This window comes from Schistocerca cancellata, chromosome 4 (assembly GCF_023864275.1).
Source record: "Schistocerca cancellata isolate TAMUIC-IGC-003103 chromosome 4, iqSchCanc2.1, whole genome shotgun sequence".
NCBI classification, from domain to species: domain Eukaryota; kingdom Metazoa; phylum Arthropoda; class Insecta; order Orthoptera; family Acrididae; genus Schistocerca; species Schistocerca cancellata.
Window position 1 is genome coordinate 568,619,393 of NC_064629.1, and position 14,495 is coordinate 568,633,887.

The 14,495-nt window shown below is 43.5% G+C and overlaps 1 protein-coding gene across 6 annotated transcripts in view; it reads left to right on the plus strand.

The window, feature by feature from the left end:
• The window catches only part of LOC126184724 (centromere protein J), a 259,648-nt gene that overhangs the window by 162,392 nt on the left and 82,761 nt on the right, over positions 1 to 14,495 (plus strand). For 5 of the 6 annotated variants that reach the window (XM_049927255.1, XM_049927253.1, XM_049927257.1 and 2 more), the window contains one exon: positions 549 to 704. The exons of the other annotated variant lie outside the window; for it this stretch is intronic. In XM_049927255.1, coding sequence (XP_049783212.1) covers positions 549 to 704 — 156 coding nt within the window. The remainder of the gene's footprint in view (positions 1 to 548; positions 705 to 14,495) is intronic. 6 annotated transcript variants of the gene reach the window in all.

Genomic DNA, 14,495 nt, shown 5'->3' on the forward strand with positions numbered 1-14,495 from the left:
TGTAGACTGTGTTTATAAGTTGTAAATCTTGAGACCTACAGATATTGGGGGTGTTAAGAAAAATGGAATCATGTTCAGTCTATTGGTCAAAGTGATGTCTGTGTCTGTGGAAGAGTATGCTGCAATTTTTGTGGGAGACTACTAGAATGACTTTATGACTGGTTTCCAGATGGTTTGTGAAAGTTACTTATAATAAATACACCAGAAAGGAGCATTATTGGAGGAAATAGTAACAGCACAAATCTAGAGATTCTCTTCACAATCAAGGAAGTTGTGTATGTGCAAAATTTAGGTCTGGACAAAAAAAATTAATGTGAAAATTGTGACATTGAATTCTCTGTAGCTTGAGGTTTGCATGCTCAAAACTCTACTCTTCCTTCCATACTATGAGCTCTCACGCTTTTCTCACACACAAGACTTATTTGTTACAGTAATCCTCCTCATTACTTGGATATGACCGTATTTCTTGACATTCTGGAATATTACCAGATTTCAACTGTTTCTTTGTTTCATTGGGTGATTGCATTTTGTTATTGCTTTGTTTTTAGCTAGAAGAATTACACCAAACTATGGAAGAGAGGGAGCATCAAATACAGTCAGAGCATCTGAGGAGTCAGTACATTATTAAACGTCTGCAGAGAGAAAATAGTGAACTAAAAGAAGAAATTTGTAAATTGAAGAATAATGGAAATTTATTTAAGAAAGTGAGTATTATATATTTGAGCTTAGTTTGACAGCAGAAGTATTCAATATCTTTTATTTAGAATATAACAATATTATGAAAAGGAAAGTTGCTATGCACCATATACTGGAGATTCTGAGTCACAGATAGGCAGAACAAAAAGACTGTCACAAATAAAGCTTTCGGCCCGTAAGGCCTTCATCAACAGCACACGCACATTCACGTGCACACGACTGCAGTCTCAGGCAACTGAAACCACACTGCAAGCAGCAGCACCAGTGCATGATGAGAGTAGCAATTGGGTGATGGTAAGGAGGAGGCTGTGGTGTGGGGGGGATAGTTCAGTAAGGTTGTAGGGGTGTCAGACAGTGAAGTGCTGTAGGTTAGATGGTGGGCAGGGGAGAGGTGAGGGGGGGGGGGGGGAGGGGGATAACGAAAAAGGAGTGAAGTAAAAACACTAAGTGTGATGGTGGAATGACAGCTGTGTAGTGCTGGAATGGGAACAGGGAAGGGGCTGTATGGGTGAGGACAGTGACTAACAAAGACAGAGGCCAGGAGGGTTACGGGAATGTAGGATGTATTTCAGGGAAAGTTCCCACCTGTGCAATTCAGGAAAGTTGGTGTTGGTGGAAAGGATCCGTATGGCACAGGCTGTGAAGTACTCACTGAAATGTAGGATGTCATGTTTGGCAGTGCGCTCAGCAACATGGTGGTCCACTTGTTTTATGGCCACAGTTTGTCGGTGGCCATTCATGCGGACAGACAGCTTGTTGATTGTCATGTCCACACAGAATGCAGCACAGTGGTTACAGCTCAGCTTGTAAATCAAAGGACTGTTTTCACAGGTAGCCCTGTCTTTGATTGGATAGGTGGTGATTGTGACTGGACTGGAGTAGATGGTGGTGGGAGGATGTATGGGACAGGTCTTGCATCTAGGTCTAGTACTGGGGTATGAGCCATGAGGCAAGAGGTTGGAAGCAGTGGTTGTGTAAGGATGGATGAGTATATATTGTGTAGGTTCAGTGGACAGTGGAACACCACTGTTGGAGAGGTGGCAAGAATAGTGGGCAGGACACTTCTCATTTCAGGGCACGATAAGGGGTAGTCGAAACTCTGGTGGAGAATGTAATTCAGTTGCTCCAATCCTGTATCATACTGAGTTATGAGGGGAATGCTCCTCTGTGGCTGGACAGTGGGACTTCAGGAGGTGGAGGAAGACTGGAAAAATAAAGCACTGGATATTTGTTTTTGTACAAGGTTGGGAGGATAACTAAGTTCTGCAAAGGCTTCCGTGAGACCTCCGATGTATTTTGAGAGGGATCGCTCGTTACTGCAGATGCGATGACCACAGGTGCTAGGCTGTACGGAAGGGACTTCTTGGTATGGAATGGGTGGCAGCTGTCGAAGTGGTGGTATTGCTGGTGGTTAGTAGGTTTGATATGGATGGAGGTACTGATGTGGCCATCTTTGAGGTGGAGGTCAACCTCTACGAAGGTGGCTTGTTGGGTTGAGTAGGACCAGGTGAAGCAAATGGGGGAGAAGTTGTTGAGGTTCTGGCAGAATGTAGATAGGGGTGCCCTCACCCTCAATCCAGATTGCAAAAATGTCAACAATGAATCTGAACCAGATGTGAGGGGTTTAGGATTCGGGGTTTATAGGAAGGATTCCTCTATACGGCTCATGAATAGGCTGGCATAGGATGGTGCCATGCAGGTACCTACAGCCATATGCAGGATTTGTTTGTGGGTAATGCGTTCAAAGGAGAAGTAATTGTGGGTGAGGGTAAAGTTTTTCATGGCGTCAATGATCTTATTACCCGGAACTAACCCTCTTGTATAAAAGATACCAGCCCTTTCCTCCACTGACTCTCCACAGTTCCTGTCTGTTTACCATATGGTGCCCCGCTCACCACTATTGATGCCACCTCCCTTTACACGAACATTCCTAATGCCCATGACCTGACCACTATTGAACATTGCCTTTCCCAACGCCTGATGGATCCCAAACTAACAACTTCATTCCTAGTCACTTTTCAGGCTCTCAACAGGTTTTTATTCATCAGTTTTTATCTCACAGGTTGTTCAGGGTTCGAGTTGGTACTTTACTCAGCTCTGTGTGGTTCCAAGAGAATGCATCCCACAGGACTCTGTAGGATGCATTCTTCCACATCGCCATCAGTGGGCTAGTGACCATTGCTCAACCAAACACTGTGTGTCGTCAGCTTTTGCATTTCGTACCGCTCCCACTTTGTAGCCTCAGCTAAAAGCCAGCCCCAAGGTGCCATCCAGAGGGCCCCTAATTGGACCTTTACCCATGGTTTCCAGTTCTCTCCTACAAAAATGTGGATATTGCATTTCTGTTGCCGTACCACAGTCCATCCTGAACCAAAACTCTGTTTGGGTACCCAGCCCTTGGACGTTGTTGTGAAGTCCCATTTTTTTTTTTTTTTTTTGGGAAGCTGACTTGGCTGCACCATATTCATCAACTAAAGACTCTCTGTATCCGGAAACTTGACATCTCTCCTCCTTTACCCACATCTGTTGGAGTCCAGAGCATGCAACACTTCTCCATATTTGCCGAGCCATGTTTATGGCATGGTGGCACCTTCAACTTTGTGTCTGTTAGATCCTGTCCATCACTGTGCATTTGAGTGGTCACTGGTGCTTTCCGGACTAATACCATAGACCAGGGATGGCCAAGAACTGTACATGCTTGCAGATCTCTCTTGTCTGGCTGCACACCACCACCACCACCACAACTGAGAGGAGCATTGGGCCAACTACATAGAAGATAAACCTGAGAAAGTTGATTCATTGGGGAAAATGCACTATGGATCACTATTACGATCACCTCTGCTGTTACAATCTCATGGTTTTCATGCATGTGATCAACTGGGTGACCTACTATTGCCCACATAAAACTTTGAATATGGTGTAAAGATATATCATTCAGAGACCTTACACTCCAGAAATACAAGGTGCTATGTGTTAATCTTGAATGTCAAGGTATACATTTTTTGTCTGCCATGTGCGTAAAGGTCCTAGGGTTAACCATACAGATACAGGCACTTTAAGAGAAAGTTAAAGCTACACTGTGCATGTCTGACATAAAACCTTATGTCGTGCTCTACATGAGGTGTATCTGATGTTTACGTTTGGTCGTATGTCATCCTTCTGTACGGCAGACCCAAAATGTGGAAACTGCAGGCAATGACTCTCTGGGAACAACTGCATTTGTGTGTCAGTTGTACAGAACATTATCCTCCATGTTCACTAGTTTACCCAGTCTTCAAAAATAAAAAGAATATGCAAGAATGTAAATCAGTTGACCACTTGTCATATATCGAGGCAAGAAAAAAATTAAGATTGCCTGCATGCTTTTGACATGGTGACCCATTACACCAAAGTTGCATCCGTCACACTGCTTACTTCAGTTTTTTTTTCCAAAGCAGGTCTACAACCACACTCCGCTCCATTGACACCATCTGCAGGAACCACTTCCCATACCCGGTCGGAGTCCGCAGCTCGTTGTCTAGAGGCTATCATTGCTGCCTCTGGATCACGGGGTCCCAGGTTAGATTCCCTGCCAGGTTGGGGATTTTCTCTGCCTGGGTACTGGGTATTTGTGTCATCATCATCACCATCATCATCATCATCATCATCATCATATCCGGTCGGAGAAGCAGCTTGTCCCTCCAGCATCTACTGGTGACAGGGCTCCCTCTCGGTACGCCTCTTCAGAAACAAACAATTCACAAGCCAAAAGTCAGTGACTGAAGGATCTGTGGCACGAGTGTCTCAGGGCTGCCCACACTTCATCTCTTGGATAAGCTCTTGCAAGAGTATGACACCAAAAGCTGCAAAAGAGGAGGAGGAGGAGTAGGGTACTGCAGTGATCTCAGTGTCTCCAGATCTCCCCACAGTGTCGGATTCTGAGCCAATGTTGATATGTATGTTAGCTGGCCCACACTGGTGACAGGCTGTGCTCCTGTGACATAATTGGTACTCCTGGTTGCTCCACAGCTAACCAGGATTCCTTCAGTGTGCTGATCCACTGTAACAGTGGATATAATTCAGTCACCTGTCAAAGCTGCAACAGCTAATTTCTTCTTATCTGTCTGTATCATCCTCCAAGAATTTCATGTCACTGATAACCATTCCCCAACGATTTGTGGTTACCATGCTTTGTCAGAATCACACTGGCCCTGGAGGGATCTGTACTTTGGTTCGCACACACATTATCAGCGAGTGGATTTTCCTGTGCACCACACTGGAAGCAATAGCTATGTGAGTGCAAACTTCCCAGCTATCACCGTTTGTAACATTGATTTACCTCCCTTAAGATGACTGCCTTAATCCAACAGTTCTTTCCTCCTTTTCTCGCACTAGGGTATTTCAGTGAGCACCATCTCATGTGGGGACGTAACACTTTATCTGGTAGAGGCCTCGTGATTGACCAGCGTCTTCCTGATATTCATTTGTGCCTCATCATTGATGTTACGCCTACCCACTTCACTGCAGTTCATGGCACCTTTTTGGCTATTGACCTTACAAGCTATTTCCCCAGTCTCTTGGCTTCACTACATTGATGGTTCCATGATGATCCTTGCATCAGTGACCACTTCCCAGTGATCCTGTCGCTTCCTTGTCACTGCCTGACAGACCAATTACCACGGCTCTTCATAGTGGCAACTGCCAGCCAATTATATGCCTCTGCTGTCACATTTACCCCCACTCTGTCAAACTGCTTTGACGAGGCTCTGGAAGCTCTCTCGGACAAAGTCACAAATGCTGTTGAAACTGCTATTACTTCTACAGGCACGCTTCACAACCGGGCAGTCCCACGGTGGACCACACACATTCCAACAGCTATTCATGATCATCATAGGGGCCTGCAACATTTCAGGTGGCATGCTTGATGGGCTGCCCTGTTCACTTTTACGTGACTCTGCACTAAGGCTTGCAGGCTAAATAAGCACAGTAAGAAGGAATATTAGGAATGCTCAGTCGATTCTTAGGGAACATATGCCTCTCCCTCCCAGGTGTGGGCAAAGCTCCATCATCTACAGAGCTGCCAAAGGTCAGCAACTGTTCTTGCTTTGTCTAATGACACATTATGTTATCAAAAGTATCCGGACACCCCCAAAAACATAAGTTTTTCATATTAGGTGCATTGTGTTGCCACCTACTGGCAGGTACTCCATATCAGCAACCTCAGTAGTCGTTAGACATCGTGAGAGAGCAGAATGGGGTGCTCCGTGGAACTCACGGACTTCAAACTTGGTCAGGTAATTGAGTGCCATTTGTGTCGTACGTCTGTATGCGAGATTTCCACACTCCTTAACATCCCTAGGTCCACTGTTTCCGATGTGAGAGTGAAGTGGAAACGTGAAGGAACACGTACAGCACAAAAGAGTACAGGCCAGCCTCATCTGTTGACTTAAGAGGGTCGTAATGTGTAATAGTAAGACATCTATGGAGACCATCACACAGGAATTCCGAACTGCATGGAAGTGAGAAAACTTGGATTTCATGGTCGAGCGGCTGCTCGTAAGCCACACATCATTCTGGTAAATGCCAAATGACGCTCACCCTGATTCAATTCATAACCAGATGATCCAATATCTGAATATTATTCAAAGTCCACATTTACACAAGACATTAGATCATATTTGGCTCGCAGGTGTCTTGCCTTTGAAATGTAAAGATAGTATGATTGTCCCCATCCTTTGCCAGGCAAAAACCCATCATATATTGACCAGTTAGCCTCACCGACATGCTCTGCTAAATGCTTGAAAGGATGGTAGCTGCAGATTACATTGGGTTCTTGAATCTCAGTGCGTTTTTTACTCCCCTATCTGTGTAGTGTCCTTGAGGGATAATCCACAACGGACCATCAGATCAGGTTGAAAACAGCAACAAGACAAATTTTTCTGAACACCAGCTCCTCATCGCAGTCTTTCTTGACTTGCATAAGGCATACGACACTGCTTTGTGCCATCACATTTATTTATTTACACTCCTGGAAATGGAAAAAAGAACACATTGACACCGGTGTGTCAGACCCACCATACTTGCTCCGGACACTGCGAGAGGGCTGTACAAGCAATGATCACACGCACGGCACAGTGGACACACCAGGAACCGCGGTGTTGGCCGTCGAATGGCGCTAGCTGCGCAGCATTTGTGCACCACCGCCGTCAGTGTCAGCCAGTTTGCCGTGGCATACGGAGCTCCATCACAGTCTTTAACACTGGTAGCATGCCACGAAAGCGTGGACGTGAACCGTATGTGCAGTTGACGGACTTTGAGCGAGGGCGTATAGTGGGCATGCGGGAGGCCGGGTGGACGTACCGCCGAATTGCTCAACACGTGGGGCGTGAGGTCTCCACAGTACATCGATGTTATCGCCAGTGGTCGGCGGAAAGTGCACGTGCCCGTCGACCTGGGACCGGACCGCAGCGACGCACGGATGCACGCCAAGACCGTAGGATCCTACGCAGTGCCGTAGGGGACTGCACCGCCACTTCCCAGCAAATTAGGGACACTGTTGCTCCTGGGGTATTGGCGAGGACCATTCACAACCGTCTCCATGAAGCTGGGCTACGGTCCCGCACACCATTAGGCCGTCTTCTGCTCACGCCCCAACATCGTGCAGCCTGCCTCCAGTGGTGTCGCGACAGGTGTGAATGGAAGGACGAATGGAGACGTGTCGTCTTCAGCGATGAGAGTCGCTTCTGCCTTGGTGCCAATGATGGTCGTATGTGTGTTTGGCGCCGTGCAGGTGAGCGCCACAATCAGGACTGCATACGACCGAGGCACACAGGGCCAACACTCGGCATCATGGTGTGGGGAGCGATCTCCTACACTGGCCGTACACCACTGGTGATCGTCGAGGGGACACTGAATAGTGCACGGTACATCCAAACCGTCATTGAACCCACCGTTCTACCATTCCTAGACCGGCAAGGGAACTTGCTGTTCCAACAGGACAATGCACGTCCGCATGTATCCCGTGCCACCCAACGTGCTCTAGAAGGTGTAAGTCAACTACCCTGGCCAGCAAGATCTCCGGATCTGTCCCCCATTGAGCATGTTTGGGACTGGATGAAGCGTCGTCTCATGCGGTCTGCACGTCCAGCACGAACGCTGGTCCAGCTGAGGCGCCAGGTGGAAATGGCATGGCAAGCCGTTCCACTGGACTACATCCAGCATCTCTACGATTGTCTCCATGGGAGAATAGCAGCTTGCATTGCTGCGAAAGGTGGATATACACTGTACTAGTGCCGACATTGTGCATGCTCTGTTGCCTGTGTCTATGTGCTTGTGGTTCGGTCAGTGTGATCATGTGATGTATCTGACCCCAGGAATGTGTCAATAAAGTTTCCCCTTCCTGGGACAATGAATTCACGGTGTTCTTATTTCAATTTCCAGGAGTGTATTTATTTAGTTTACTTAAATTTATCCATGTTTTATGGAATGTTTTGAGAACTACAACTGTTTCATTAGTTTATGAAATAATTTATACTGCTTCAGTCATGTTTTTACTAATATTTAATAACCACAACACATTTTGGCAACATGCTGCCCTCAACAGGTTCATTCCAGTTACATTTATGTTATATTAATCTGAAGTATGATTATGTTAATTTGCTGTGTCTGCCAGTGATGTTATGTATCAACATACTGTCATGTTTAGAAAGATAATATGCACACTGCTGGCCACTGTGGCCGACCGGTTCTAGGCGCTTCAGTACGGAACCGCGCGACCGCTACAGTCGCAGGTTCGAATCTTGCCTCGGGCGTGGATGTGTGTGATGTCCTTAGGTTAGTTAGGTTTGAGTAGTTCTAAGTCCTAGGGGACTGATGACCTCAGATGTTAAGTCCCATAGTGCTCAGAGCTATAATATACACACTGAAATATATTTATCTTTCTGTACAGAATTTTATGTCAATACATAACCTCACTGGTACACAGAGCAAAGGAATGTAATCACACTTCGACGTAATGTAATGTAAATGTAACTGGAATACACCTGATGATGGGAGCATGCTGCTGCAATGCATCATGATTATTAAATATTAGTAAAACAGTGGCTGAAGCAGTATAAATTATTTTGTAAAAGCCACCACATTTTACTTACCCTCCATGAGTGGAGCTTTCGAGACTCCATAATAATTTTTTTCACTTTCTGTCCCACTGATGGTTCTGGACTAGAGTTGGCGCTTAAATCTGCTCTTTACAGGTCCAAGAGAATGGTGTCCCACAGGGCTCTCTGCTGAGTGTCAGTCTTCCACATTACCATCAATGGTCTAGTGAACATTGGTCACCCCCCTGCATTGTATGTAACATCAGCCAAACATCAGCTCCAAGGTGCCATCCAAAGGGCCTCCACTTAGACTTTTTTCCATGGTTCCCAATTCTCTCATGCAAAAATGCAGGTCACTCATTTCTGTCATCATACCAAAGTCATCCTGACCAAGAAGTCAACTTGGCTACCCAGCGCTTGGACATTGTTGCACAGTCCCATTTTTTGGGTTTCGTCTTTGATAAAAAGCTGAGTTGGGTGCCCCATATTAGTCAACTGAAGCCTAGTTATATGTGGAGGCTTAATGCTCTGATTCCTTGCCCTGGTCTCATTCTGGCTGGACTATTGTAGCCAGCTGTATGACTCGGTGGCACCTCCAGCTTTGAAATTGTTAGATCCAGTCTATCATTATGGCATTCGACTGACCACTGGTGCCTTTGGGACTAGTCTCATAGACTAGGCATGGCCAAGAAGTATGCATGTATGCAGATCTCTTTGGTCTGACTTCATGCTTACACCACCACCACCACCACCACCACGCTATGCCATCTTAGTGGAATGGTGAGATAACAGCAAACGCATCACTTAAAGGGCAGCTCAGTCATGCAAGGAATGCAGAATGGCTTGCATGTGGCTTGGTTTCATATTATGCTATATTAGAAAATTTGAATATCTGAAGCTGTTCACAACACATCATGAAGAGCAGTATTATACTGCTACTGATTGTTGGTACAAGAGAATACACCTTGTTATGAATTCCTCCACATTTTTTCTAAAATGCCATCAATTATTATTTTTATGCACTTAGTCAGTGCAGCCATTTTAAGCAAGAAGGAAGTTCGAAATAATTAACAAATTACTCATCTTGTTCTTGTCACTCATCGTCTGTAATCTGGCTCACTGAAAATTGTGGGTCGCTGAAAAACAATGTGTAGGTGGTATGTTTAGGTAATTTTAAGTCTGACAGTTTTGGCACTGCATGATTAAATTTCTTCATCAATTCTTTTATCTGCTTCTTCTCATATGTCAGTATAATCTCTGAAATCTCTCCCCATTCTGGTATAATCCATTCATTTGAACATAACAACTTCATAATCACTTCTCCGTAACTACTTCTCGTGCCACTCCCTAACAACTATTATTCCATGACAACTATTTAACAACTACTTGAGCCATAACAGAACAAACTAACTATGATTCGAAGTACAAAGATGCAAGAAGTCAGAGTACAGCAATGTTAAACAATATTGATTTACGTCCAGAGACATTAACACACAGTTAGTTTTTTTCAAAATAAATCACAAAAATGGAAATAAGGACAATAATTTCAAATATAATAACAATTTCAAATCAAAATAGAAATATGAAAAATAATTACGTTTTCAGAAAATAAATCTTTTGTCAGTGTCATGTATTTTATGTCTGTTTATAAAAAAAGATTACTTAAGTTTTTTTTCTGAATTATAATACAAAGTTCTAATTCTGTTGGAGAGTGTTGTCAGTTTAATGCTAGTATCAATTCTCTGATACATGATGGAAAACAGCAGCAATGACCAGTTCCATTACAACCTTTTTTGTATTAAAAAAAGTCAGGTTTGCAACTGCGTTACACCAGTAATGTTGTGCGAGGCAAATTCTTACAAATTTAAGCTGAGAGATAGAAACAGAGGCAGAAAGAAAGTCTCTTTCGAATGTTGTTAAGGATGGAATGAATAATTATAAAAAAGCTGAAAAAAACACCTAGTTTTAGTGCCTAGAACTTCTCCATCAGCAGTGCCATGGCTACAACTCCCAACAAAATATATGGCAAACGAAATAAAATATCCATCACCACTTAATTATTTTTGGGTGGCTGAAGACATAATAAGATTCGTATTTGATAGTAACTTTAGGCACCCTCGTAGACACAGGCAATTAAACTGGTTTTCATCACTAACATTGTCACATAATAGTGACTTATTTAATTTCATTATTAAAAAACCTCTCTCTCTCTCTCTCTCTCTCTCTCTCTCTCTGTCTGTCTGTCTGTCTGTCTGATGCAGACGTGGATATCACTTTTGCAGCCTTATTACAGACACATGGGAACTCTTCCCAAGGAAAACCTTCATAGGACTCATGGACATTTTGTCTATCTTTATGTAGCATATGGCTACATCACAAAAAAATATTAAACTAAAAACTAATATCTAGGCCATGGAACTTGTCTATAGATGCCTCCATCATTATCAGGAACTTTGTGTGATTGCCGGGGTAAGCTCTCAAGAGGACATTCTTGGATTATATGGCAAACAGTCTGCTTTTCAGCACCACAATCACAACTTGGTAAGCAAGTTTCTTCCACTTCTACAGAGTCAGCACACCTTCCAGTTAAGAACCAAACAGATATTGCATGGCAATGGTTTCGTCGATATGCATGGCATCTTAAGTTGTTCTGTCGTGGCAGTGATCTGTCATGTGTGTCTCCTGCAGTTGCTAGTATTAAAGCCATTTCCATCTTAACATTCTTCCATTTTCCACTGGTGGATGCTGGACAAAGAACTCATTACATCCTCCTTTTATCCTAACGCACAACAGAATGGGCCATGTGACACTGCCCAGATACACAAAAGGCTGCAACACAAGCAAGTCCAAAGATGATAATGCGATACATTGCTTATCGAAGTTACATTTATGAAACTCTTCAAGTTACACTTTATATTCTAATTTTTTTTATATCACTTCCTCAAATCTAAATGTGAGACATAAAGGAGCAAAAGTTTTAACTGACATTTTAATTAATGGGGTGGGTTTTATTGTTCATATGTTGACAAGATTGTTTGTTAAGGTTTAATTGTGATGCGAAAACAAACAATTAGCATACTTCCAGAAAAAATCATGTCATCGTGAAGTCTTTAACTTTGAATATCGCAAGGTTCACTACTACGAGTATGGTCTTCTACTGTTTGTAACCAAACAATATCTATAGGTCAGTTGCATTACAGTCTCCCTCCTCCCCCGGGCTCTTGAGGACATGAACATGTGAGCAAAATTCTGATACTAGAATAATAGAACTGGCCAAAAGATGTAAATTTTGGAAAATATATGGCCAATTTTTAAGAACATTTTTCTGAAAAGACTTGGATTTTGAAGCCTGTGACCTGTGTTTCGCTGTGACAAACAAATCTCAAAACATTAACAAATTCTTTACAAATCGAAACAAAACTTACAACAAGACTGACTCATTGGTTTTGTGTTAAGCAAATAAAAAATGTCAAACTTTCAAATTATAAATAAGAAAACAAATATTTTAACAATGATCATCTTCGGTTGAAGCTCTTTTTTTCCGTGTTTGCTTTATCAATACGTATGTTTTTGGATAGGGTCCGCCTTCAGGAAAACACAATTTTGTTTTTTAACCCAAATGTGTTTCACTGCAGTTGCAGCATCTTCAGTGGGCTTTTATTTTTCATCTGTTAAAGATAATGTTTTTAAATCGTAATTACAGATATTTGAAAAAAACCACATGAATTATGAATTCATACCTTTTTACCCCATCGTGTCTTTTTTACTGATACGTTGTGTTTCTACAGTGACTGTTTTGTTCCACAGTTCATCATCTGCAACCAGTAACATATTGAAGTAGATGAACTGTTTAAGCCAAAATTACGATACGAAAATTGTTATTTCTATGCCTGAAATTAATTAATTCTCTCTCTCTCTCTCTCTCTCTCTCTCTCTCTCTCTCTCTCTCTCTCTCTCTCTCTCTCTCTGTGTGTGTGTGTGTGTGTGTGTGTGTGTGTGTGTGTGTGTGTGTGTGTGTGTGTGAAAAGCCGCTTATGACGCTGGGAATGATTGCCCATATCCGGCGATCTGCATCAACTGCTTTGGGAACCACTGTCTGGATTCGAGACTGCCCTGTTTTTGCTGAAGAACACAATTTCAAGAGATAAAACTGACTAAGCAGATCACTTCTGCTGAAGCCAAAAAAGAATAAAAGGCAACAAAACCCCTGTCTTTGCCACCTCACATTCTTTCATGGTGCAGAAAACTATTCCCAAGGCAGACGCTTCAACACAGACGATGCCTAGTGTGCCTGTATCCACCACAAGCACCTGTACTTGCACGTGCACATGTCAGAGGAAAATAGAGGGAGGACAAAGCAATCCAGGCAGCTGTTCCAGGAAAGACTAACCACAGCTCCACAGTGAGCATCCAGAAGGTACAAGAAAAGCATAGTGCATCTCAACGCCCCCTTTCCCTCTCATCCTTGAAGGGACAGGGTGCAGGGAAAGGCTCACGACGTCTGGGTCATGTCCTGAGAGCCGTCAGACATCATTCTTTCCCATCTGACCGATGAGGAGGATATCATGAAGTTAGATGCCTTGGGCCCAGGCAGCCTCTCCACTCCCCATCACTCTTGAAGTGCTTCACCTCTGCGGTGCAAGTATAGGGGTAAATTAAAACCGCACCGATGAGATGGCTTCCATATGACAGTGGAACGTGAACGGGCTCAGGACTCAGATGGAGGAACTGAAACTCCTAGCACAGGCACATCCCTTGTGCTTTTGTTTACAAGAAATGCATTTTAAAGATATACAGGGTGATCAAAAAGTCAGTATAAATTTGAAAACTTAATAAACCATGGAATAATGTAGATAGAGAGGAAAAAATTGACACACATGCTTGGAATGACATGGTGTTTTATTAGAACAAAAAAAACAAAGTTCACAAAATGTCTGAGAGATGGCGCTGGACAGCAATACGTCAGGAACTGCTACCGTGATGGGTGAGAGGTACATCTATATGTTACAGAATCGCATCATCCCCAGCGTGGCTGATAAACACCTGCTGGAACATACTATGTTTATGCAGGATGGAACTCCACCCCATATTGCTAGACGCGTGAATAATCTCTTCCGCATGTCGTTTGATGATGATTGTGTGCTCAGCCGCCACTGTCATCATCCTTGGCGTCCCAGGTCCCCAGACCTCAGTTTGTGCGATTATTGGCTTTGTGGTTACCTGAAGTCGCAAGTGTATCGTGATCGACCGACATCTCTAGGGATGCTGAAAGAAAACATTCGACGCTAGTGCCTCACCATAACTCTGGACATGCTGTACAGTGCTGTTCACAACATTATTCCTCGACTACAGCTATTGTTGAGGAATGATGGTGGACATATTGAGCATTTCCTGTAAAGACCATCATCTTTGCCTTGTCTTACTTTGTTATGCTAATTATTTCTATTCTGATCAGATGAAGCGCCATCTGTCGGACATTTTTTGAACTTTTGTATTTTTTTGGTTCTAATAAAACCCCATGTCATTCCAAGCATGTGTGTCAATCTGTACCTCTCTATCTACATTATTCCGTGATTTATTCAGTTTTCAAATTTATACTGACTTTTTGATCACCCGGTAGATGTCCCTGTGCTACAGGGATATACGCTATACTGCAAGGATGACCTATCGGGGGGGGGGGGAAGGGCCAAGGGAGTTGCCACAGTGTTCATCACTAACATGCAC